General features: G+C 46.1%; 1 protein-coding gene across 10 annotated transcripts in view; it reads left to right on the top strand.

Annotated features, from left to right (window-relative positions):
- Positions 1–23,684, top strand: part of LOC8028448 (collagen alpha chain CG42342) — a 420,040-nt gene that overhangs the window by 281,238 nt on the left and 115,118 nt on the right. For 6 of the 10 annotated variants that reach the window (XM_040503854.2, XM_042292412.1, XM_040503855.2 and 3 more), the window contains exons 4-8: positions 11,800–11,835; positions 13,998–14,033; positions 14,131–14,157; positions 16,890–16,925; positions 20,008–20,061. In XM_040503854.2, coding sequence (XP_040359788.1) covers positions 11,800–11,835; positions 13,998–14,033; positions 14,131–14,157; positions 16,890–16,925; positions 20,008–20,061 — 189 coding nt within the window. Of the gene's footprint in view, positions 1–11,799; positions 11,836–13,997; positions 14,034–14,130; positions 14,158–16,889; positions 16,926–18,055; positions 18,116–20,007; positions 20,062–23,684 lie in introns of all 10 variants that reach the window. The other 4 variants (XM_040503852.2, XM_042292410.1, XM_040503851.2 and 1 more) reach the window with 3 other exon arrangements.

Genomic DNA, 23,684 nt, shown 5'->3' on the forward strand with positions numbered 1-23,684 from the left:
GCCGACGCCGCGAAACCCGGAAACGGGCGCCTAAGAGCTGCGCTCTAAAAGGAAGCTATTCCAAACCTAACACCAGACCTATAAAGAGGAGATCAAGCTCTATACACTATAAATTTTTCATTTAATGATCGCAAATAAAAAAAAATTAAAAAGTTTTCCCCTGGTGTATGTCCCTTTTAGACGTGCTCATCCAACTAGACGGCGCGGCCACCCCCGCAAAAGAAAGCGGCTTTTTGATTTAGAATGTTTGCCACGTCGGTATTTTAAACGCTCGTATAATCTCGTTACTCGATTTCAGCATCGCGCCTCAGCCAACCTTAATTAAGGTGACACCAATTTCACCGAGTCTGGTTTTGCTCACTGAAAAGGCGCCATGTTTTTGTAATTAATCGCAACCACATTCGTGGCACAAACTCTTTTTTTTTTTTCACGGTGCAGAGGAAGGGTGGTTCTCAATGTCGCTCAGATAAGAAACAGAATTCGTTGCCAAGTACCGAACTGCGAAAACAATCTGCGAAAACTCCTCACGAGCTAGACAAGCCCTATATTGTAGTTCATTATATTTTGTTTGCGTCTTTCTGTTTTTTTTTTTTTATTTAAACATTAAAAACGGCACGAACTATGTAAATGCTCGGAATAATACGGCTTGCTTTTCAGCTTCCATATCACATCTGTGACCCTAAATTTAAAATAACGCTGAATTCCTAAAAATGACGGTACAGGTCTCAACACTCTAGACAAGCTCGCCAGTTTTTAATGAGATTACGTTCAATTCTATACAAGTTTGCAACGAATCGCATTCTTTATATCCTTAAAGTTAGAAAAGTGATAATCACATTTTCGTCTCGACTGGATTGAGTGTCGTGGTGGGTTTCCAATTTTAGTAATTTCACGCTTTTGCGTGTATTTCTCTCCGCCTATTCGAGAGAAGGCGCTGCTTTTCACAGTGTTTATAAGAAAACCAGCTTTACTTTTTTTATTTTTAAGTGAGGCATTAAAAACATTTGTCCGATTATGCGAGGCATTGTTATGCTCCCGAGCATTCGGAATTATCAAATGCATATTTAAAGAGCAATTCTTTTAATTTTTTTCTTCGACCTTCATAGATGGATATCCAAAGTGGTGGTGTTTACGACATGCCAGTTTTTCTTATACTTTTAAGCCTTACTGTCCCGTCTCACGCTCAATTAAAATTACCTTTTATGCCGGATCCTTCATTATATTTAAATGCCCTCAAGTCTGGCAACTGATGTGAACATGCTGGATATATATGTTATTATAATATTTTTAAACTAAACATAACATTTCGGTACACTTCCTAGAAAAAAAAGCTTCGCAGAACAAAATTCATTCATCCTTAGTGTGTCGTTGTTTCCCAAAAAGGCAGCTCGTTCCAAAAATGAGAAGCTACTTTCGTCCCTGATATTTGTGAAACGCGTACAACAGTGGCCACGAGCTACCATGATCCTTCCAGATCGCCTTCGAAATGCTTATTTACTGCTTCACAGAATCAGAACCCGAGCAACAGCAGATGTCCCCTTGCTGCCTTCTGTGGCCTCGCAACCAGACACCTGATGCCCAGAGTGCCACGTAACAAAAGATATCTGAGACGACGATCAGTGAAGACGAATCTATACGGAAGTCATCGAAGTGCCGTCATAGCACAAGGGAAGCACGTATAGAAGAATCGTTAGGGTAACGTAACCAGAGATGCGGTGTCGCTAACGAGGCATCGAAAGTCGCCTTCTATCGGCATCGGAAAAACACGCAGTCCGTCTAGGTTTTATCGTTGTTGTTTTCATATGTACGTGACCTCTTAGTGCATTGGTAAGACTTTATTTTCTTGTCCTTTCATTGTTCTTTTTTTTTCTTTACCTATTGGGAACTTTGGATACGTCTGTCTGTCTTTCCCTATAGCGAAGCTCGTGTGTCGGCGTTACCGGAAGCGACAGCGAAGCCAATTAACCACTTCCCCTGGCAAATTGAGATTGCACCGAGAGCACGAGTCGCGCAGCAAAGAAACGGGAAGCAAAAAAAGAAAAAAAAAAAAAAACCCTTTGGGACGAAGGGTCTCGGAAGCCTCGGTAATTTGTGTCCGGTCGCCGCTGACCGAATAAGAAATGCGACCGAATTGTGCCGGGCACCCGACCGCAATACTGCTTTTGTCGGTTTTTTGGGGGGGTTTGTTTTTTCCCTCAAATAACTGGTAGTCCGTTTTTCTGGCCGGGCTGAAAAATGCCTTTTCCTCTCTATAATCGGAGCTTAGATGAGAATATCCGCAGATGTTTCTGGTTTTATGGGCACCCTTCCTAAGAAAAATGACCGGGCTGTATGTCCCCGCAGCACAAAGTTTTGTCTTGCTGCATTCAGGGCGAAAGATGAGGTGCCACTTTAAGTGTATACGTTCGCTGAAATTGCCGGTTTTGAAATACTGCCAATTTAAGGTCCTTTACGGAGAAGCGACAATTCTAAGCAAACTTTAGTTTTCTCTCTTTCTTTCTTATTACTTATTTTTCGTGTGTGAAGGGCGTGAGTGCGCGTCTACACTCATTTCACCCTTAAGCTCATACTAGAAGCTCCGCCTTCAGCGCGAGCTTTCTGCCCTTGCTAACACAAATGTGAACGCGCAGGCACGCGCAACCAAAGCTCTGCGGAGGCCAGCGAGCTCGCGCTGAAGGCGGAGCTTCTAGTCTCAGTTTAAGGGTGATTGCATGCGTGTGCGTGTGTTTATGGGGCAGTGCGTGCGCACATGCGAACGCAGTATGTAGCGGCGAGAAGTCTGGGTATCGCCGCCCGGTGGAATGTTTTTCACAAACCAGAGTTGAGATACCTCAACTTCCTCTGCTGGTGCAAGCACGTGCAATGCCAAGCTCATATGCGCTACAAAAATTAAATCATAGCCACGTGGGCAGCACCTGCACTAGCCACAGTGAGGAAAACAGAAGCGCCCCTATCGAGATTCTCACCGCGAATATTCTTTAATACATTTTCGCGTTTAACCTGCAGCTCCAATGAACTTGCCGCGAAAGGCTCCACCTCCTTTAAAAAAGAATGATTGGAAATAAATAATTGCGATGCTCACATACCGTATGTTTAAAGTACTATGGGTAATAGGCACCAAGAAACCTAACCAGTATCGCCTCCTTTGACCAGACTTGAAAAGGCATCGGTGGCCCGCAGCCGTGGCACCCGTGCTATCGACATCATCGTTGGGTCGCGTGACGAGAGGTCTTCTGGCAATGTTCCTATAGTCACTCGCGGGGCTCGTTTCCTGCGTCGACTTGATGGCTTCGAGTTTGTCAACCCCGTTTGTTCTATCGAACTGTGTTTGCGGACGACTTCCCGGGGCTCTGTTCGATCTCGAGTTCAACGGCCAAAGAGGTCATTTCGACGTCAAGATGGTTGCACGGTCGAGAAAAATAAACGAAACAAGTTATATTGCACGCTTAGCTTCTACCATATAAGTACGGTTCCGTGTTTTCGGATAACTCCGAAAAACACCCGCCGATAAAATTTGGATGAATTCTGATTTATCAGATAAACTCCAAATTTCGGTGTGCGGATCCCCCCCACCCCCCCCCCCCCCCCCGCCCCGCTTCCCTACACACACACACACACATAATATTTTATAATGAATGATTGGATCAGCGCGTAGAGTCAATGGTCCGGGAAAAATGCCACCACGCTTTTGTTTCAAATTTCGGTCAGTACAGCAGGTCATTGTACTCTTTCGGGTCACTACAAAAGTCACTGATTATGTTTCTAGTTTGGGTTATACTCTTTGTGTTTTAGAGGAAGGAGAGGTTTTGTTTTTGTAACAGTGAAATCTATGGATTATAGAGATTACATGGAGTGGCGAAGAGGGACAGTTGAAACTTCCCTATTACATCCTTTACCGCTATACCTTGCGCAGTCGCGCGGTTGGTTCATGGAATACTATGGAAATACTACAAGCTTCCCTGCGACGACCTCCAGGAGTGTACTGATATTGAGATACCTCCATTTATCGAAGCAACACTTGTGTGCAACTTCGTCGTAAGACAAATTAGTATTGCCAGTAGTAATGGCACCAACACCAAATACAACTAAAGAAAATATGAATTAGTACAATCGCGTTTTTTTTCTTTTTTAGTATACGTTTACAACCGAATATTAGTTATTTATTTTTAATGCGAAACACTGCGAAATTAAACTCCGAATTTCTAAGAATTAGGAATCAAACAAAAATAAACTCCGATAAGCTCCGAATTTTCGGCAAAAACCCTCCAGAACACCCTCCGAACTTGACGAAAAATAAACTCCGAAAACACGGAACCCTACATATACACGCTGAAAAAAGCCCGCGCTTCTAGTTTCCCGCACAACGCTCGGAGAGCCAATGACTATAACTTACGGAGGCAGCTCAGCGAATGACGGTGCCGAAACATATGTTTAGACCAAAAAACGCAGTCTGAGTTGTGACATTAAGCAATGCAAAACGTCACGCTTGCATTGCTTAATGTCACAACTCAGACTGCGTTTTTTGGTCTACACATATGTCTCAGCATCGTCATTTGCTGAGCTGCCTCCGTAAGCTGTGGTGATTGGCTCTGCGAGCCTTGTGCGGGAAAGTAGACGCACGGGCTTTTCTTTAGAGTAGAGTTTTTACAAGAAGGTATGATCAAAACTTTTTTCATTTCAAGCCTTTCAACGTCATTTCCGGTTTCACAAAAGACTGCGTTTTCTCGTAAATTAGGTATAAGATAACTTTTTAACAAGTGGTCGCTTCGGTGAGGGCTGGCTTCCAATTTTTGTACACACAGCCTAAACTAAACGCACACATAAAAATCTAAAATTCTTGCTGGTTATGAATTGCTTCTTTCGGGCGCCCGCTTGGGTAATAACCGACTGCATTATCTCCGTGGGCGCCTGCTTCTTCTTCACCCTCCCCCCCCCTTTTTCCCGGGCCGCACACACACACACACACACACACACACACACACACACACACACACACACACACACACAGACAGGCGATTGGGCATCATTGCACTACCGGATGTGTATACATACTGTACGTTTGAGTTGGACGATGGCATTACGACGGAAAGACTAAAGCCTGGGTCACACTGCTCATACATCATACAAAAGTCAGTTTGCAGAAACGAGTCACCGCAATATCCGTGGTTCGAACGCCGCGTGCAAGGTTTTCTCCTTAAACTCATTTCCGTGCGGCATTCGAAGCACGGATCACGCGGTGACTCGCGTTCGAACCTGTATGCAGACTGTCTTTCGTATGATGTATGAGCAGCGTGACCCCGGCTTAAGACAAATGTGGGTGTATTTCTACGAGACACTAATCGCAAGATAAGAGCTGTTACATGTTTAAACCCCTTGTATAGACCGTAATGTGTATTCGTTTAAAACCACCAATAAAGGCTATACGGGTAGAAAGTGAGAGAGAGGAGAAGACGGCAACGCGCGCGGGGACGTTGAGGAGCCGAGCTCTGGCTGGAATGATTAGTGGGTAGATGTAAAGGTTTTCTCTCTCTACTCCCTCTTCAAACGAGTTCGAACACCGAACGCCGGCGTCCTCCTTTGTGCGTTTGAAAAGCTGGTAGAGACAAAGACAGCTAGCTTTGCGTCTACCCTGTAATCATTCCAGTCAGAGCTCGGCTTTTTCACACTCTGATCTCCCCCTCTCCCTCAGTTTCTGTTCGCATACCCTTGGCTATGGTGTACTAGAAGACTGGGCAGTGTAGCGAGCGCCGGCGGAAGGGGGGCTCTTTCTGCGATGACCGGATCGGTGGCCGCGAGAGGGCGCAACGTGTAGTAGGCGTGCTGCCGGTGTGCGGAGCGCAGGCAGCGGTAGCGCTTGGCTGGCTTGGCGTTCCGCACGAGTTCGATTGTTTCGTATTGTTTGGCTAACTCTTTACGGTATTCTTTATTTATGCTGTTTCACATATTATTTATCGCACTAATTCGTTGCCAAATGCTTTGCCCGAGACGTGCATCTTCGGGCAGGACGCCACAGTACACATCCCGACACTGCTAGCGCGAACAAGACATTGGCGTTTTCTCGGATTTACTTCGAAAGAGTATTAGTGAGGACGAACTTTTATCACCTGCATTATAGACCCGAATGAGCTTTTTCCCCAGCAATTAGAACTTTGCTGAGATCCTTTAGTTTCTCATAGTAAAACTGGCGATCGCTTGTTCGCGCTAACAATGTTGCGTTCTGAATAGGCGGGAAATCCATCCCACAGGGAAACGTTCGGGAAGTCTCTTGAAAGAGACGTCCCAAACGTGTGTAATCCCCTGGATAACGTAGGATAAGCATGCTGATGGCGTGATACCTAAACAAATGTGTGCTTTTGTGACCCTATAATTTCGCTGTCACTGTAGTTGTGATCAATGAATTCCGTGGTTCAAGAGCACTGACCGTAATTAATTGTTTCAACGTTTGGGAAAACAAAATGGGGCTTACAAAACGGATTATATCGTCTACTTCCGTAGGCTGCATGGAGGTGCCACTGTCGACTCTCGCAACTACTTCCACGGGCTTTCGAAGGAATTTCTAGTACTAGCCTTTATCGTGTTTGCTGTTACTACGTAGGGTCTTCAAGCAGGACTGTGCGAATAGTTAGAAAAATGTATCCACTCACCAGCTCTGGTAGTAACCATGCACAGTGGATAAATTCTTATTTATCCACTGAGCACCAGCTATATTGATATGTGTGGGCACCAGGGCGTACAGATATATTTTTAATTATGCACTGGGCACCAGCGCACTGATGAGATTAATGAGGTGCACCCAAGGATTCCGGAGGCGATGGTACTTGCTTTTCCCAAGAGCTCGGGAGAGGGGGGCTCCCGAGCTCCCCCGTAGTCGGCGCCTATGGCGTTTTGTACCTCTACATTCTCCAACGTGAGGTCATGATCTTGATGAGCTTCGAAATCTTCAGGATAAATGACTCAGTATCTTCCGCTGGGCCATAAGACCCTTCAATATTTTTTGCGGTAAAAAAAGAGGCCTCTTAACACCTCCTCATTGAAGAGACGGAGTGCTGGGCCAACGCTCATCTTTTTAAAGCTGTTAAAGAAAAAAATTTGCTGATGTGAGGCCATAACCTTTAACGTCACATTTTCACAGTCACTTCTCCAAGCCTTTCTAATGCAGTCAGCGTGCACAGGACCCTTCGGCGTGTCCAAACCAGTGTCTGTAAAACCAATTTAGCAGATACTTTAGAGTGCAAAAAGTCCGAAAAAAAAGATGTAGAGGACGACTGTCATGACTGCCTGCATTACATGAAGCAGAGTCTCCCTGTCACTCCTTTTAATGTTGCGGGACGACGACTGACGCCGATCGAACTCGCGAGGGGCACGAAAAAGGGAACGGGCTTCTTTGCAGGACCGGTAGCCACTGTTGCAACCCGGCACGGGCCCCAGGAATTGAGGTTAGGGAGGGGGAGGGGGGGGGGGGGGGGGGGAAGAGGGGGGCATTGAGAATATAAGTGTAGTTGCGAATTAAAGGGGTGCTTTCGGAAAAACAAGGGGGGACTACACCCCCATAGAGGGGTGTAGGGAAATCACTGCCCCGTTACAAAACGCGTCCCGTCTCTCTTGTCCCGCCGTTTTTCCGTAATTGCACGCGTTGTCTACATCCCACTGAACGGCGCCGATCACAATCCAATTCACTCACCCATTAAAAAAAAAAAAAAAAAAAAAAAAAAAAAAAACTTGCAGCAAAACAAGGCGACGACGCGAACCACGCGATCACAAGCAGTACGACCACGCTGCAATCGGAGCGGGAAGGAGCACGCCTGTTACCCGCAGCGCCCCCTGGCGTCCTGGCGCGCCGTCATCGCTGCGCCGACCTCCTCCCTCCGTTGCTTCTCGGCGCGGACGACACACTGCCCAGTTCTAGTACACCATAGCTTGGCGTTCTTGAATGAGTTTGATATATTGGGTAGAGCCATAGCCTCCTATATACTGACAAAGCAAGGCAGATCACCACGAGAAGCGGCTGCCGAAATGGAAAAGGTGAAGCTGCAGACAACGAATGAAAGGAGAGCCACGCGACTGGCGACCTGCTGCGGCGAGACGCCGAAACACACTTCTGCCCAACGAGCAAATGTGTTTCGGCTCCTCGCCGCTGCAAAAGCTCTGCGCTGACATCCAGGTTCCCAGAAAAATGGGTCTTTGATGCTCTGGGCTGCCAGATCTTCAAGCCCCAAATCTGCGACCGAGCATTCTGTGGCTCTGTCGTCGAGCTGCCAGGCTTTGTAAGTATAGAGGGGGCTATGGGGGAAACTCTATACCTTCAACCTAAATACAGCTCATGTTTCTTGATTTTGAGCAATGTACGCCTATTGGAATCCCCGCTTTTTAATTCGCTCTCGTCTTAATAAGCCGGGGTCACACTGCTTATAACACCATACAAAAGACAGTAAGCATACAAATTCGAACGCGAGTCACTGCGAGATGCGTGCTTCGAATGCCGCATGGCAACGAGTTTAAGGAGGAAACTTGGCAGGCGGCATTCGAACCACGGATATTGCGGTGACTCGTATATGCAGAATGTCTTTTGTATATAATGTATTTGAGCAGTGTGACCTCGGCTTTTGACTCGCCGATGCCACCAACTCACTTTTTTTATCGAAACCTATTAGTGTCAATGACAGCGTTACCAACCGCTCTAATCTCCTTATCACTTGGCTTGCAATAAGGTCGCAGCCTTGTCCGGTAACGAAAATCAGGGACCAAGTATCGATGGAAATAATTACATTGCATATGTTTGTCACGCAATGCTGTTCTTAAGTGGACAAGGAGTAAAATAAAAATTGCGGCGTCAGCTGGCGCTATATCCGGTTTGTGTTCGTATGAGGTCACTGTAAAGAGTGGTTTATAGTTCAGCCCGCAACGCACCAAACTTATACAAGCAGCTTGACTAGTTGACAGAACATCAAGTTCCTCCTCGACCCATGCGTCAGATCCAAAGTGCGCTTCAAAACGCCTTTCATAAAGCGTTCTTAAACTTAAATCGAACTCTTTTTTTGTGCTGATATTTACTCTGAGCCTCGCCTGGTTTGTGCCTGAAAGTTAATCACGCGAATGTATAGAAATGTCCCCTCGTATTCCGTGAAGGGGCGAACTAATTCGCACAAGGCAGGGAGGGCACAGCTCTTATTTGGCGCGATCCTATCTAACGCAGAGGTAATTAGGCTACTCAATTAGTGGATGTCACCCCAGCTTTTATCGGTTTGGGAACAATTTGCCCTAACTTTGACTATACTTTTTGTGTTTTATGTCTCTGTTTTTTTTTTCCGCACAGTATCTTTATCCTCGATCACAGCTCAAAAAGCATGTTGGAAATCACGTGGTAGGCTTTGTTGGTTTTACATACATCACTGCATCAATATTAAGCGTGTCCGCTAATTAAGTGCTGTAGCCTTTTCAATGTGTGAAAAAAAAAAGAAAGAAAAAAAGATAGGCCAGGATGCGATATGTTTATGTTCCGAGAAATTTTCAACACGCCTTTTGATTATCGGATGTATGACTCTCCGGCGGAGTTTCATCGAACACGATGCGTAGCTTGAGCGCAACCCTATATAACAACACCTTTTTTCTAATACTGAGGGTATGAGAACGGCAGGGCGTGTCTTTGAAACGCTCCATCTCCAGCACGCGCTCCATGCCTTCTGCCATAGCCTCCTCTAGAGCCCGAGGGTCTGGTAGCACAGAGCATCAAAGAGCTATTTCTCGGGGAGCCTGCACATCAGCGCACAGATTTTGCAGCGGCGTGGACTCGAAACACACTTTCTGGTCCTTGCGTCTCGCGGCAGCGTCCCGCGGCAGCGGCGAGACGCTGTGTATCGGCATCTCGCCGCAGCGGGGCGCCAGTCACGTGGCTCTCCTCTCATCCAATGTCTGCCGCACCACCTTTTTCGCTTCGGCGGCCGCGTCTCGTGGTGGTCTGCCAGGCTTTGTCAGTATACAGGAGGCTTTGGGTAATCGACTGCCGCACTTTGAATGCGCGTGCGTGGGCTGGATGTGCACGGGACGACGAAGCTCGCGCGGAAGGCGGGACAACCGAAGCGCCCCCTTGCCGGTCTCACCCTTTCAGTGACTATCGATGATTTCCATCATGTGGTTTGAAGCTGCTTTCACGGCTTCGTCTTTAGAACGCCAGACGCTGAGAATCATGCTGAAATACAAACTTGCCGCCATTTTTTTTCCCGCTAGTTGCCGTCGATCTGGCTGGATTCGACAATGGCTTGGTTTTTATTTTTATTTTATTTTTGTGGTGCACCTTTTATACGTCGATAATGTTCCAGCGCAAACACGACCGAGCAAAGCCGAATGACGCCTATGCAATCAATCCTTCGCAAGTTGGATTTACGTGGATCGAGCTTAAGTGGGGCCTCCGGGTCGACCCGATTGGCAGCTCGGGCCCCTTCGCGCTTATCGTTCCGGGCCAGCCGTCGTGCCTGAAACCATCACCAAGACCGAGCAGGAGTGCTCGGAACGACCGGGTAGAACAACAAAAGCCCGGAAAATCCGCGTATTCATGGCAATAATTGAGGTGGAAACCGGTACTAAACAGGGTAGGAGATTCTCGGCTTGTCAAGAAACAGAAAGTAGTCGATGAAGTCATTGAAATATCTTTTTTACGGGCGAACTACCGATGCTACGGCTTGCAACTTATCGTGTTTTTCCTCCTGCGTTTTGTCGCCCCTTAATTTAACCATGCATTTTAAGTGGTGCGTGGTGCACAGCGACGAGTCAGCTAAGGTGACAGTCCTCCAAGCACATTAACGTGCAGTCAGCGATCAGGTGTCAATACGTAAATCGGGAGTTGGAAAATTCAAGTAATTTAAACTTTTATCAATTTAAAATTGTCTCTGTACTAGTAACCTGGTAAGTCAGCAGTCCGACATCACCGGGAAATTGCATGGCGTCAAGCATGGAGAACGCTAGCAGTGATAAAGAACTAGACGGACATTTCAGAATTATCGCGCTGTTATTGTTTTGTTTCTAATTATTTATTTCTAATTTAGCTGTACAAGCGGGAGACAAACCGCTAGGCATGCGTGTTTTTAGCATCTAGCTTCTTTACTTTAGCCTAGCGCATATCGCAACGTGCCTCTTTATCGAGATATTTTACTGACATGAGGACACGAGACCGTCCCATTTTGCAAGAACGGAGTACTTCCAGCCGCGCACCCAGCTTCACGTTTGCTTCTATCGCGCAGAAATATTTAACAAAAAATAAATGTATAAAGGACAGCCCCCAATACCAGGACCTTCAGAAGTTCCTAACGGCAAGAGCCAGAGAAAACCGCGGCCTATTCTAACGACAGCTGTCAATCAACGCCTGCGCGCCCATCTCGGTACATTCGAGTCCACAGAGACTGCGGGTATCTCGGGGCCAAGAAAAAAAAAAAAGTAAAGAAGGTTCAAATACTCCGTCATACCTCGCATTTCCACTTCCAAAATACATTTCACTTGCGCGTTCTCTGCCGCATCCCCTTTATTTATTCATTTATTATTTTCGCGCGATTCTTATTCAACCTTCCTCAAAGAACACACATACTTGCGTCCGCCAAGTACGCGGAGCAAACACCTTCGAACGTATGACCTTCCGAGGAGGCAACCTCTCGGTAAACCGCCAAAAAAGCAACTCGAGAAGTGTGTATAGATGCACCTAGATGGACGGCGATGACGAACAGTCAAAAAGGAGGTGACGTCGGCTTCATGCCGCGACTGCCCTCACTTGCGCTGCTGCTGACGGTTTCGTGTCTGTCTGCTTCTTTCCAGGGGCTTGCGGGGCCGCCTGGCAAGCCTGGGTTTCCGGTGAGCGGCGCCCGGACCTTCGTTTTCCTTTCTGGCGAATAGCATGCGTTCCGATCGCGCCGCTCAAGTGGAGAAATTAAGCCCGTAAACCCTCGTTATCCGTGGATGCCTGCTGCAGCGTGCTACTTGAGGGATCCATCAAGATTACAACGAGCGAGGGCTTTCTTTTTGGTTTTGAGCCGAACAAATACGGCGTCTCCGTCTGCCCTTAGTGTTCAGCAAAGTTTCTTTTTTTTTTTTCAAAGGAGCGCTTTACTGCGCAAAACTATAAGACTGAGAGATTTGGCGAGGGGGTAAGAGAGTGAAATAGATTGAAAAGATAAGTGCTGCGAGTATGCCGGTCGCCTGCAGACCTCTAAATCTCGCCGTGCCGTTCTAATTAACGCTATTTCATCAACCGGCGTGCAATTAGATCGAAGAGACCTTCCGATGGTTCTGTATTTATTTGTGTTCTGCACCTCCTTGAAATTTAAGGGGTTCTTTTCTTTTTGTTTTTCCTCGTGAGATTCGCGCTTGAACGTGTTTCTTGTGTGTTCATGCGAATATATCTGCAAGTTCGTGAACAATGGCGAAACTGCCCAGTGTTGTAACCGAAATTGTTTCGTCGAGAATCTGAAGGATTGCACTAAACATTCATTAAACGAAAACGTCAGGCGCTTTTATAGTGTCTGTCTATAAAAACAAAGATCACCATCGCAGCCGTCTTTCTACAATGTACGCAGGCAAAAAAAAAAAAAAAAAAGCAACTGCAGTAACATTGCATCACATTCCAAGTTTGCGTAAGCCGGTGTGATCTCAGCGTGCTTTTGCGAACTTTTTTTTCACCTGGCGCAATGTGCTCTCACGACGATAGTTCGAGTTATCGATCTCCGATTTCTAGTATTGTTTCTCTAACGTTGACAATCTCTGTTAAGGGCTGTCCACATGTACGCATTCAACACGACACGCTAAACGAGCGCGGCGAATCTGACCGTCCAATGTAACATATTCAGCCCCTTTCGAAGGTTTCCGAATGTTCTTCAAGTACGGTAAACAAAAGGTCGCTGTGATCGACTTGCACGATTGGTCAAATGCTCACGATGGCGTCTCTGCTGGGAGAAGTTCAGTCGGAGGTCAGACTGTCAGCTTTGACGGTGTCGATTTAAGAATTCACTGAATTCAAGCTTCCTCCGTGATTTCTTTTAACATTATCGAACTTGTCGTTTACGAGTGATGATGAGTATGGAGGATTGAAACTCCTGACGTCCCAACAAGGCAAATCCTTGTCTTTACGTCACGGATGGAAACCCTGAAGATTGCGCCACCGAAACATCCCGGCGCAAATAAACAGTTTTGAACGGCGCAAGCAGACGCTAAAATACGTTCGCTAAAATACGTTCGGAAACGTATTTTAGCGAACGGACGCTAAAATACGTTCGGAAACGACTAGATGCGACGAAAACCTATAGGATAATCTGGCAGAGATACCTTTGTTTTCTACCGATATGCCGGGCTTGGGACACAAGACTAATAAAGAAAGGCGGTCTCAATCTGCGGTGCCTGTTTAGCGTGTCACATCTTGGCCCCTCTGTAATGCAGTGAACAGCAATACAGTTTGCGCAATCGAGCAACGTGACCCGAGGCACATCAGTTTGATGGTAGCCGCTAGATAATATGATGACTGTGTAAACGAATCGTTAATCCTTCATTAGCACTGCCCTTTCCGCACACTGTAAGGCTTGCCAGTAGCAGCGTGGAAGCGAAATCTAAACGCACGAGAGGTTTTCTTAGCTCCTATGCGTCGAGAAAGTCAGGGAGAGGAGGAGGCGAGTGCAAGCGGCGACGTCAGAACGCCGAACTCTGATTCGAACGCTTAGTGGGTAGAGCTAAAGCTAGCAGACTTTACCTCCACTGCACTCGTCGAATGCAATCGAAGGCGAAAGTCAAACGCCGGACGCCGGCGTTCGGTGTTCTAACGCATTCGACGAGTGCAGTGGAGACAAAGGCTGCCAGCTTTAGCTCTACCCACTAACCATTACAGCCAGAGCTCTGTATCCTGACGTTCCCGCACACTTCCGTTTCCTCCTCTCCCTCACTTTCTAGGCGCTTCGGTTACAGTGCCGAGGCGTGGCGTGTGCCCTTCCTCGCGTATTCGCTTCCTCTCACCAACCGTCGTTTTCCAGGGCGCAATAGGAATCGACGGCCCGAAAGGCGATACCGTAAGTATTCCGACTGTTCCTATCCCGGCCTGATGCTCCGGTCGATGTTCTGCCCCAATCGGGGAACCACTGAACAACTAAACGTCCCGTTCCACAGGGTGACAAGGGAGACAAAGGCGAAAAGGTGCGTTCACACACTAAAACCGATATGAAAACGAGCGATACGTCAGCTTTCGGGTGCTCGCATGTATCTCCATCTTTGTTGGTGGTGCGTAACGGATTAAGGCTTGTGATACAAATGTAAGGCCAGCCTGCAGGTGCAGAACCGGTTTGCACCGGGAGTCCATCCCGGGTGACTCGTATGGAATCGGCTACTGTAATTCGTCGCATGCTCGGTTCATTGGTGTCAACTAGACTCACTGACAAATTGAGAAACGCAGAAGAAAGTCAAAGCACAAATTTACGAAGCAAGAAACGTGATTCCAATAAGCCATGACCTGCGTCTCTTAAACTGTCAATCACTACACTGTCACGTCACGTTGTCTCTCATACTTCGCCACATCAGTCATCGCACGTCCACACGCGTGAGGGGAGCAAAGTAGGTCCAGAAACGTCAGACACCCATAAAAAAAAAAGAAAAAGTTATATAAAGCCACGTTAGTTTTGATCTCTGTATAAGCATGCTCCACGATCAGTCTAACAAACGGATTCTTAGGACACGTCTTTTTTTTTTCCCCCGAAAACACAATGAACGGGAAAGTGGTTTTCGTAAGAAAGGTCGGGGGAATAAAAATATTGGAAAAATATTATACTTCTAAAAACACGGGTAAAAAAAAAAAAAAAAAAAAAATCTGGTCCCAATTTTTTAATAGGAAAACTGCTTCCGAAATCTTGGCACCTCTTTTATATGCTATGCTCGACTAATCTGGTGTAACATATCCTCGAGATTATACTTGTTTTTGCTAGTAATTTCCTTGTCTGCGTTGAAATTTTGTGCTGCATTTTTTATTTTTATTTTTATTTTTATTTTGTCCAACGATAAGATCTGGATCAAAGGCACACACTATCTAGATTGAAGGCGAACGTAGCTTCGGGCATTGGTATTAACTTACTATACATGGATGGGCATATTGATACGATGAACCCTTTGAATCGAGCAATAGCCTGCGCAATCGAGCCAGTGTTCTTGTATTAGAGCGCAGCTCTTAGACGCTCGTTCTCATTTTTTGCGGCGTCGGCGTAACCGGAGATGGACGGGAGGGTACGCAGGAGGAGGAGGGGAGGGTACCGAGGAGGAAGGGAGGGTATGAAGGAGAAGAGAAGGTACGAAAACGAGGAAGGGGAGGGTACGCAAGAGGGGGAGGGGAGAATACAGAGGAGGAGGACGGTGCAGAAGGCATGGTATGTCGCAAAATCGAAATACCTCGAGAGCTGCGCTCTAATTTCGCATTACAGATGTGTAAGCGTCTTTCATTTTTTTACTCAATTCAACTCGTAGCACCATTTACCGGCAGACAGTGGTTATCCTGCCTATCTACAGGTTGTCTCAAGTGGCGGCCAGCCTCTCCAAAACCTATCGCGCTACGATCTTCTGCAGCGATACCCTCAGGTGGTGCAGCTTTCCTATAAAATTTGCGAAAAGCAAACCTACCTGAGGAAAAAGTAAAGAAAGAAAAAGGCTTAACTCACATGGAAATGCAGCGAAGCCACCGGTCTTCAAACCATAGGGCGCCCCACTGTTTGAAGGCCGGTGGCTTCGCTGCGTTTCTTTAGGAGTTAAGCTATTTCCTGTTCTTTAACTTTTTCCTCAGGTGAGTTCGCTCTTTGCAAATTTTATAGAAAAAATGCACCGCCTGTGGGCAACGCTGCACAAAGTCGTTTTGCGCGATAGGTTAAGAAACCGATTTTGCGGTTGATTTAAAGGGCCTGGCCGCTATTTGAGGCACCCTGTATATTGCACTTGCCCAGATACAGCAGTATCACATGCGATGGTATTAGTAACGTAGCATCGTTTTAAACATTTGAACGGTTCACGCTAATATAGTCGGATGCAAGTTAAAAATTCGCCAGATAAACACAACCACGTACCAGCTACGACATCGAATTGCTCCGTGGGAGAGTCAGTAAAGGAAGTCGTCGTGACGTGTCGTGCGACGTAGAACTACGTGCGCCTTGGTAGCGGACGATTTGTGCAACGCGGAGGGGCATTGACTGTCGGGAAATAAGGGAGTGGGAGGAGCTTCTGGCGCATTGTAATATTGTGTCTGACCACATTCCTTTCAAGAGCAGCTGTAGCACTAAAAGGGACATTGATGTTGCATGAAGCCCATACCTGTATTCTGCGTCAACTATTTTGTGCTACGTTGCCAAGGCCACATTCCGTGCATGACACTCGAACGTGTCAAAGCAACAGTTGCGCGAGCTCACGCAAATGAGGCGCAAGGCGGAGCCATGTGCTCTCGCAGCGATACGATGATGCAACTCTGTGGAAGCTACGCTAGCTTCGACAATGTAGTAGAAAACAGCTGACGCGAGTATGGCACGTAACCATCGTTCATGCCTGTCTCACGTATGGTATGCTTGTGCGGCCTCGAATGCCAACTGCAATCCAAAGCGGAAACTATAACAAGTTTCCGCTCTGCGTAGGCTGCCCTCGGTATAACACTCGCATTCGCTCAGCCCGCATCCCTCGAGTGCGTACGGACGCCGAGGAAATACGTTACCCGAAAAGAACCCAATCATCCGGACGCTTGCCTTAAGCACACACAGAAGGTGCGAGTAAATAATAAGCAAGAACCGCAGTCGCACCTGTTCAGACTCCGCGCGACCTCTCCATCCCAGTTCGGCGCGGCCGTTCAGGCGTCGGCTCAATTTCACACCGGACTGATTCCGCCCAATTTGTTTCCCCCTTTCCAGGGCGACTCGGGAATCGACCTAGTCTCCAACGTGAAGGTAAGAGAAGTGCACTCGAAGGAGCCTCGCTTCCGCTCTCTTGCGCCGGGGCGAGGCACAGCCGTCCTCAACTCTGCGGGAGCCTCCCTCGAGGGAGCCCTTTTGACCGTCAGCCATTTTGGCTGGCCAAATGAGTTCGCGTACTGTAAACGGTCTGATGTTCGCGGGCTCGATATTTCGCGCATTTTCGCTGACTGTGGGATTCGGGAATATTTCCTGGACACAAAACATTTTGCGACTGCGCGAAGGTAGTGTTATGTATACGTATTCGTAACCATGGAAGGATGTATTTGCGTGGTAAACGTTTTCGCAGTATTCTTAAGCAGTGAAATTCGTGAAACCTGGGTTATCGCGAAAGTTAAGTCATTTACAGTACCGCCTCGTCGTCCCCACATTTGGGGAAAGGGAAAGAGTCGGCATATCCTACCTTGCGGAGTAGAAATGCTTTATAGTGTATTTAATAAATAAAAAAAAAAAAACTTTAAAACAACATTTTTGTTGTAACGGATAATTTTTTTTTTTTTTTTTGAGAAGTAACGTTACGGACCATGCGTACATCTTACATTACGTGACGCCACGGTGTAGCCTAACGTGGTGACGTCAGCTGAACTGGTCAGTGACCACGTGGCGTCACCTGACCAGTCGACGTGACGCCACGTGGTCACGTCACGTCACATGGCCACGTCATGCCGTCTTGCCCCAGTTTGTCTCGTACTACTACAGCAAGACCTTGTCTTTGGAGTATCGAGTACCCTCTAATCACCGACACCACAAGAAACGCGGGCATGTCACAGATTGTGGCGTTTGCCGATGCCATCGTTCAAGGACCAATCACGGAGCGAGACACTCAATGAGCCGTGCGTTTCCTAAGCTGTCGGCGATCATGTATAGACGAGGGTTGATCTGGATGAGTTCTCCATTCACTAAAGTTAAGCCTCAGCCCCCAACATTTTTTTTTTTTTTTTTTTTTTGTAACAGGGGTAGATTTTTTTTTTTTTTTTTTGAGGAGTTGAGGTTTGCCCATGTTCCGAATGCGGGGGCGGCGCGGTGTTCGCGCGCGCGTCCAAACGGCGGGGCGTGTGCCCGCGTGGCCTCTGATGCCGCGCCCCTCCCCACCCCCTATGTTTCAGGGAGTAAAACGTTCAGTCAAGATGCCCCACGGGGGCATCGCTGACGCCGCCGATTTTAAGGTTAGTCCGACGCGCTGCCGTGCGTGTCTCCGGTGCCTCCGCCATTTCCCCCAGCACCTTGGCCCCGTAGAGAGCGCACCCCCCGACGGGCATCGCCCGCACTGCACACGGTTTTCGACACCGACAATCTCCAAATGACTGGCCTTTCCTTTGCCTTACGGATGTTTCTGTCCGTTTGACGGCTGCTTTGTTAAAAACTCGGTTTATAGCTTGAAATTTAAACGTTCAGATACGTAACTAACCCTACACTTCGATGTTTGTTTTTACTCTTAAGTATTAATTAAAAAGCGTAATATAAGACAAAAATTGTTTCCTTATTAACATAAGAATTTCTAATAAGAATACGAACGTATACTTCATGTAACTGCCTTCAACTAATCAGGTTGATACTGTTACCTTATTTTTGGCGAGTTACAAAGAACATGACGAAGAACTACAACATTACGTTGAATCAGTTAAATCTATGAGGTGAAAACTTTGTTGTGGGACAATGAAATGGTGTCCCGAAAACTCTAATGCAAATTTAAACCAATTTTTTCTCGGTTTCATCTCACGGAACTGAAAATAATAAAATAGAGAGAACAGATGTTAGCAACAAAGAAAGAAAGAGAGAGATGTGGAAAGAGAGCAATGAATAAAATACCTGTATTTAGAGAACTCAGCCATTTCAAACATAAAACAAACTGTACTCCTAAAAAAAAAAAAAAAAAAGACGAAAATGAAAGGAATAGCGCGCAAACTAAGCTATTAGCTCTATGTGCACGCTGCTTTTGTTAAAATGTACAAATAGCAAGATTACAAGTCCCGTTGGTGTCGTATCCGGAAAAGCATAAAAAGTTAAAGGAACACTCGATATCTTTTTTTTTTTTTTTATCTGCAGTATTCAAGTACTTTAGATGAACATTCCAACATTTACGAGCAGACTCGGTAATAGTGACGTTAAACACTTTTTTTAGGGCGTGTTCCTGATAATTTTATTGTCGTCTCAAGGATTCGGTGCAGCGTTGCGGGAAGCATGAGCGCGAGTGCCGCCACTCACTTCATTTTAAAATTACGTGAATCAAATAATATCAGCTCATGAGACCGGGGCGCGTCATGAGTAACGACACGAGCAAAGGACTTGAGCGGTTTCATCGAACAATCAGTCGACTAAAAGTCATTCAAAGCCACAATTATTATAGAGAAAGACAAGTTAAAGCCAAATGACAACTGTCATACAAGTTTTGATAATATCAAGCTATGAATGTTTGAAAAATGAGGCGAGCGTTTCGAGATTTGGATGTCGAAGAACCAGGTGTGGCAGTCTAGAGCTAGCGGAGACTTTTTCTTACCCTCCCTTGCACTGCTCATGAATTCTGGCATGTCGCACACTTAGACTCGAGTAGAACATCCGTTGGGTTGAATGCCTAAAGTATGACTTGTGCACTTAAGCACATAAATATTTGTTTTTGTTTTGTTCTTCTCTTTTTGACCGAGATTTTGCTCGGGTGCATTTTCCATGATCAATGTCGGATCCACCACTGCGTTTTACGGAATGGTTTGTGCAGTGGACGATCGTGCACTACGTGTGTGTAGCACTTCGGGAGCTTGTTGTAGCTTAGAAACTGACCTAATCCTTAGTTGACATTTTTTTTTTTTTTTTTGTAAATTTAATATAAGGATGAAATGTATCCGTATAACACTATAGAGCTTAAAACACTGATCGCTCGTTTACCCGATCTCTTGACCACGATTTCTCTGCCTGAACATAATAATCAATCGGAAGGTTGATTGCAAATCTCGCTATTTCATCTTTTCTAAAGGGAAGACTTAACTTCTCGGACGCCAAATATACATTATAATGTTACCTTCATAGCCTCGTTTAACCTCCCTTTCTTTCTTCTCTACTTCAGGAACTTGCTAATATTGGAGTCACCTTCTCCCCCGGAGACGTCTTTATGATGAAGGTTTGTAACCTTTTCATGTATCGTGTATCCTGTGATGCCGACCAACGACCCTTGTCGTCTACGAAGTACCGAAGCAAAGGACCGAATGCACTCGGAAGAGAGGCCGAGTGCCCTCTCAGCTCTCTGTATCTTTATAGAGGAAAACCTCCTAGGTCAGATAGTTTCGTCACTTGAACAGGACTCACTGCCAGCGTCCGGGTTACTAATGTTACACTGTCTACGAGGTGTCCCTAACATCCCTGACCCTTATGTTGTTAAATACTGACTTTTGGAAGTGGGCGTATTTGTCCAGATACCTCTAATATTCCCCGAACGCGTATTTTAATTGCGCCTCTTATCTGATCCTCGTTTAAAGCGCAACTGACTGTAAAATGAAGAAACTCCATGCCTATCTGAACGGCTTTGCTTACAGAGACGAAGTTTTGCTTCGAATGTTGCATGTTTGAAACTGCCAAGTACAATGCACCCCGGAGGGAGTTTTCATCTTACCTTGTTGCAAGTGCTCATTTTATCGAATTCAATTTTATAGTGTAAGATCGTTTCAATACTTGAAGAAGAAAAAAAAATGAAAGGTGAAACGCACATGTCGAGTAGACCGAGCGCGCATGTTGCAGTTGAAATTTTTCCTACTTTTATTGGGAGCTCATAACGTGGTACGCTTAGCTAAGTGAGCGTAAATCTTCGCACACATTATCAGAATATTGCAACTGTGACTTGTCTTCGGGAACAAAAATAACTAGGGCTGGGCGTCGATTAAAAGTTTTAACCCGATTAATCGCCACCTTTTAATCGATTAATTAATCGATTAATCGGTCTCGTTAATTTCCATTCATAATATTTTTAATAAGTAAAAAAATAATATTTGTTTTCTGTTTTTGCCTTTGATGAACATGAGGTAAAGGTCCTAATACACAAGTTTTATTATTAACCAACCTTGATGTGTAGTTAAGAACAGTTCGAAGGCACTGACACATTATTACTTCAGCTGCATGAGGCAAAAAGTTCAGTGATATTATCCGGCAAGAGCAACCTCCTTTGATTGTTCACACTATAGTCTCTCTCTGCTGCGCTAAACGAACACTCAAACGCTATTGAAGTGACCGGTAGACGTGTAACCTTTTGCACCTTGTTCAGGAGTTACAAATCTTCCCCCTACAGTTTACTTTAGGCTAAACTTTGACCTAAAGTTTGCCCTTCATAGAGGTGTTCCCGTCCTTATCTGTGTGGTGAAAGCGCTTACTTTTTACTTTATTTTGGTTCGTTAAAATATTATTGATTAACCGGTTAAAAGATTAATCACGATTAAAGCATTAATCGATTAATCGGTAGGTTAATCGATCAAATGTCCAGCCCTAAAAATAACCTCATTTTTTTTTATTTATGAACTGAATTAAAATTAACCGGTAGGCTAGTTCGTTACATATATACCGAAAACCGCTCGGCGCAAAAAGACAAGGACTGGCAGACGAAGTACACAGGACAAGCAATTGTTCTGTGTACGCCTACTAGTCCTCGTCTTATGCTCTGTGTGTTTTCTGTTATACTTTATTTAGGCACGTTATTGTTTGTTTTTGTCTGTGAAATGATAGACAAAAGCACACTGGGATGCACTAGTGCGTGTCGTAGCTGAAAGTATTTCTAGATGTAAGTAAACTAATTGAAATAGTTTGGTCAATTTGACAAAATAGCATTGCAAATTTCAAACTCCAACCGAGATAACAAAACAAACAAAAACTAATGTCCGCTATGTCTTAGCTTGTTACCCAGATGCGATGCAAAAGGCAACAAAATCTGGCGTCGTAATATTAACAATCCATATATTTATTTTCATTCCAATTCGATGGTATATCTATGGAGCCAAGCGCTTTCATCGTGCGATAGTCTACAAGCATTTGTTTTAAAGGTTTATTGATATTCAGCCTTTATTTCGTTTGATGCGAATTTTATTTCTCTCTTAAAAGACCCCCCCCCCCCCCCCCCCCCCCGGATATATTTGGAAACTAAGCCATTCTGAACACGAGCGTGTGATCACGCTCGTGTTCAGAATGGCTAGCGTGCCGAGATTTATCGCAGGAATGCAGACGTTTTTTTGTTTGTTTTGTTTTTCTTCGGCACGCTAGTCATAATACTCTATCACAGCTGGAAAGCCAAATGCAGGCTCTTCGCCGAAAGCAACTGAGTAGACGTGTCGCACTCAAACCTACAGCTCCAATCGCGCTGAAAAAAAGGGGGAAAAAAAAAAGAAAAGCTTTTGCGCTATCTTTTTTTTTTTTATGTTACATTGCGCAAACTTTAATATCCACTTTGCCGGGCTCACTGATCGAGCGGCTACCGAAACTTCTCGTTCGTCGACGCCGAAACGCGCGCACACAGAAGAGACGAAAGGAAGCGAGAAAGCGAGAGGTGTCGGGTATCAAGCGGGAGCCGCAGCACGATCACGATGTCTCGCTTCCCCAAAACCAGGGCCCCCCAGAAGAGGCTACCAGGGCCGCACGTCTTTTCTGCCGATACCACCTGCAAGGTCCTGCGCCTTCTCTCCTTCTCTCCCGCCCCCCTCCCCTTACAAACCTTCTTCGCTAGAGGTTCTGTCGCCTAGCTCGCGTCATCATCATCATCATAATCAACGATGACGTTATGCCCAGGCCTTGTCTTCTAGGTGGTATCGCTTGAGAGCTAGCTCGGGAGGCCGCTGCCCTCTTCTGTCACGGTTGTCGTGGTGGACAGCGAACCTGGGGAAATAATATAACGCCAGCGCTAAAAGCACCGGCGCACTTGGGCTGTCGTTGCACGTCGTTCAAAGCCCGCGCGATCCCCCCCTCGAGCATCGGGCGATTAACTTAAACTCGCGGCCTGTTCGCCCTTCTCGGCTCCCCAGCGGAGGACCCATCTTTTCATCCTCGAGGGAAAGCTGCCCAATCAAAGACGGTTTTGCTTGGATGGCTGAGACCGGGGTTTCCCTTCCTCTCTGGTGAAGTCCTCGTGTCCGGATAGATCTATATATATACGTTTTTTTTTTTTCTTTCATGACGTGGTTTATTCTTTCAGTTTCGTTTTCACAAAAAGGCCCGTCGAACCAACGGCTCCTAAAAAGCACAACAGTAGTGTGGAATTAGAGACGTCGGTTGAAAGAGGCCAACGCGGGGCATGGATTGGACACGAGTGCTTCGTCGTGGTTCTTCTGGTTCTCGTGTTTCCGCTGATTGGACACGAGCCCCGGCCGAACGCTGACTCAACACTCGTATCCAATCTGTGCCCCGCGTTGGCCACCTCTTGCTGACGCCGAAAGTTCAGCACTACGAGGAGTTGTTGATCGTATCTTTGTCGTTAGTGACCCTTTTTCGGTTACTCTTGTAGGTTCGATGTGTAGTTGCCTGTGGCGTTCTGCTTGTCTGCTCAATGAGGATATCTCTGAGCACGGAACGCGCAGAGATATCCAATCCTACTAACTCGCCACGTCTCCTCTTTTGACGAGGCTATATGGACACTCTCAAGTGGCCACGTCTTAAAACTTAGTCTGGCCACTCTGCGTAAAAAAACGCTTTGATTGGGCACCAGCCTGACAACCGTGGGCATGCCTCAGGAAAGCTTGCCAGTATATAAAAAGGTCTACATACGTCAGTTGC

This window comes from Ixodes scapularis, unplaced genomic scaffold, assembly GCF_016920785.2.
Source record: "Ixodes scapularis isolate PalLabHiFi unplaced genomic scaffold, ASM1692078v2 PGA_scaffold3__209_contigs__length_174095766, whole genome shotgun sequence".
Taxonomy (NCBI): domain Eukaryota; kingdom Metazoa; phylum Arthropoda; class Arachnida; order Ixodida; family Ixodidae; genus Ixodes; species Ixodes scapularis.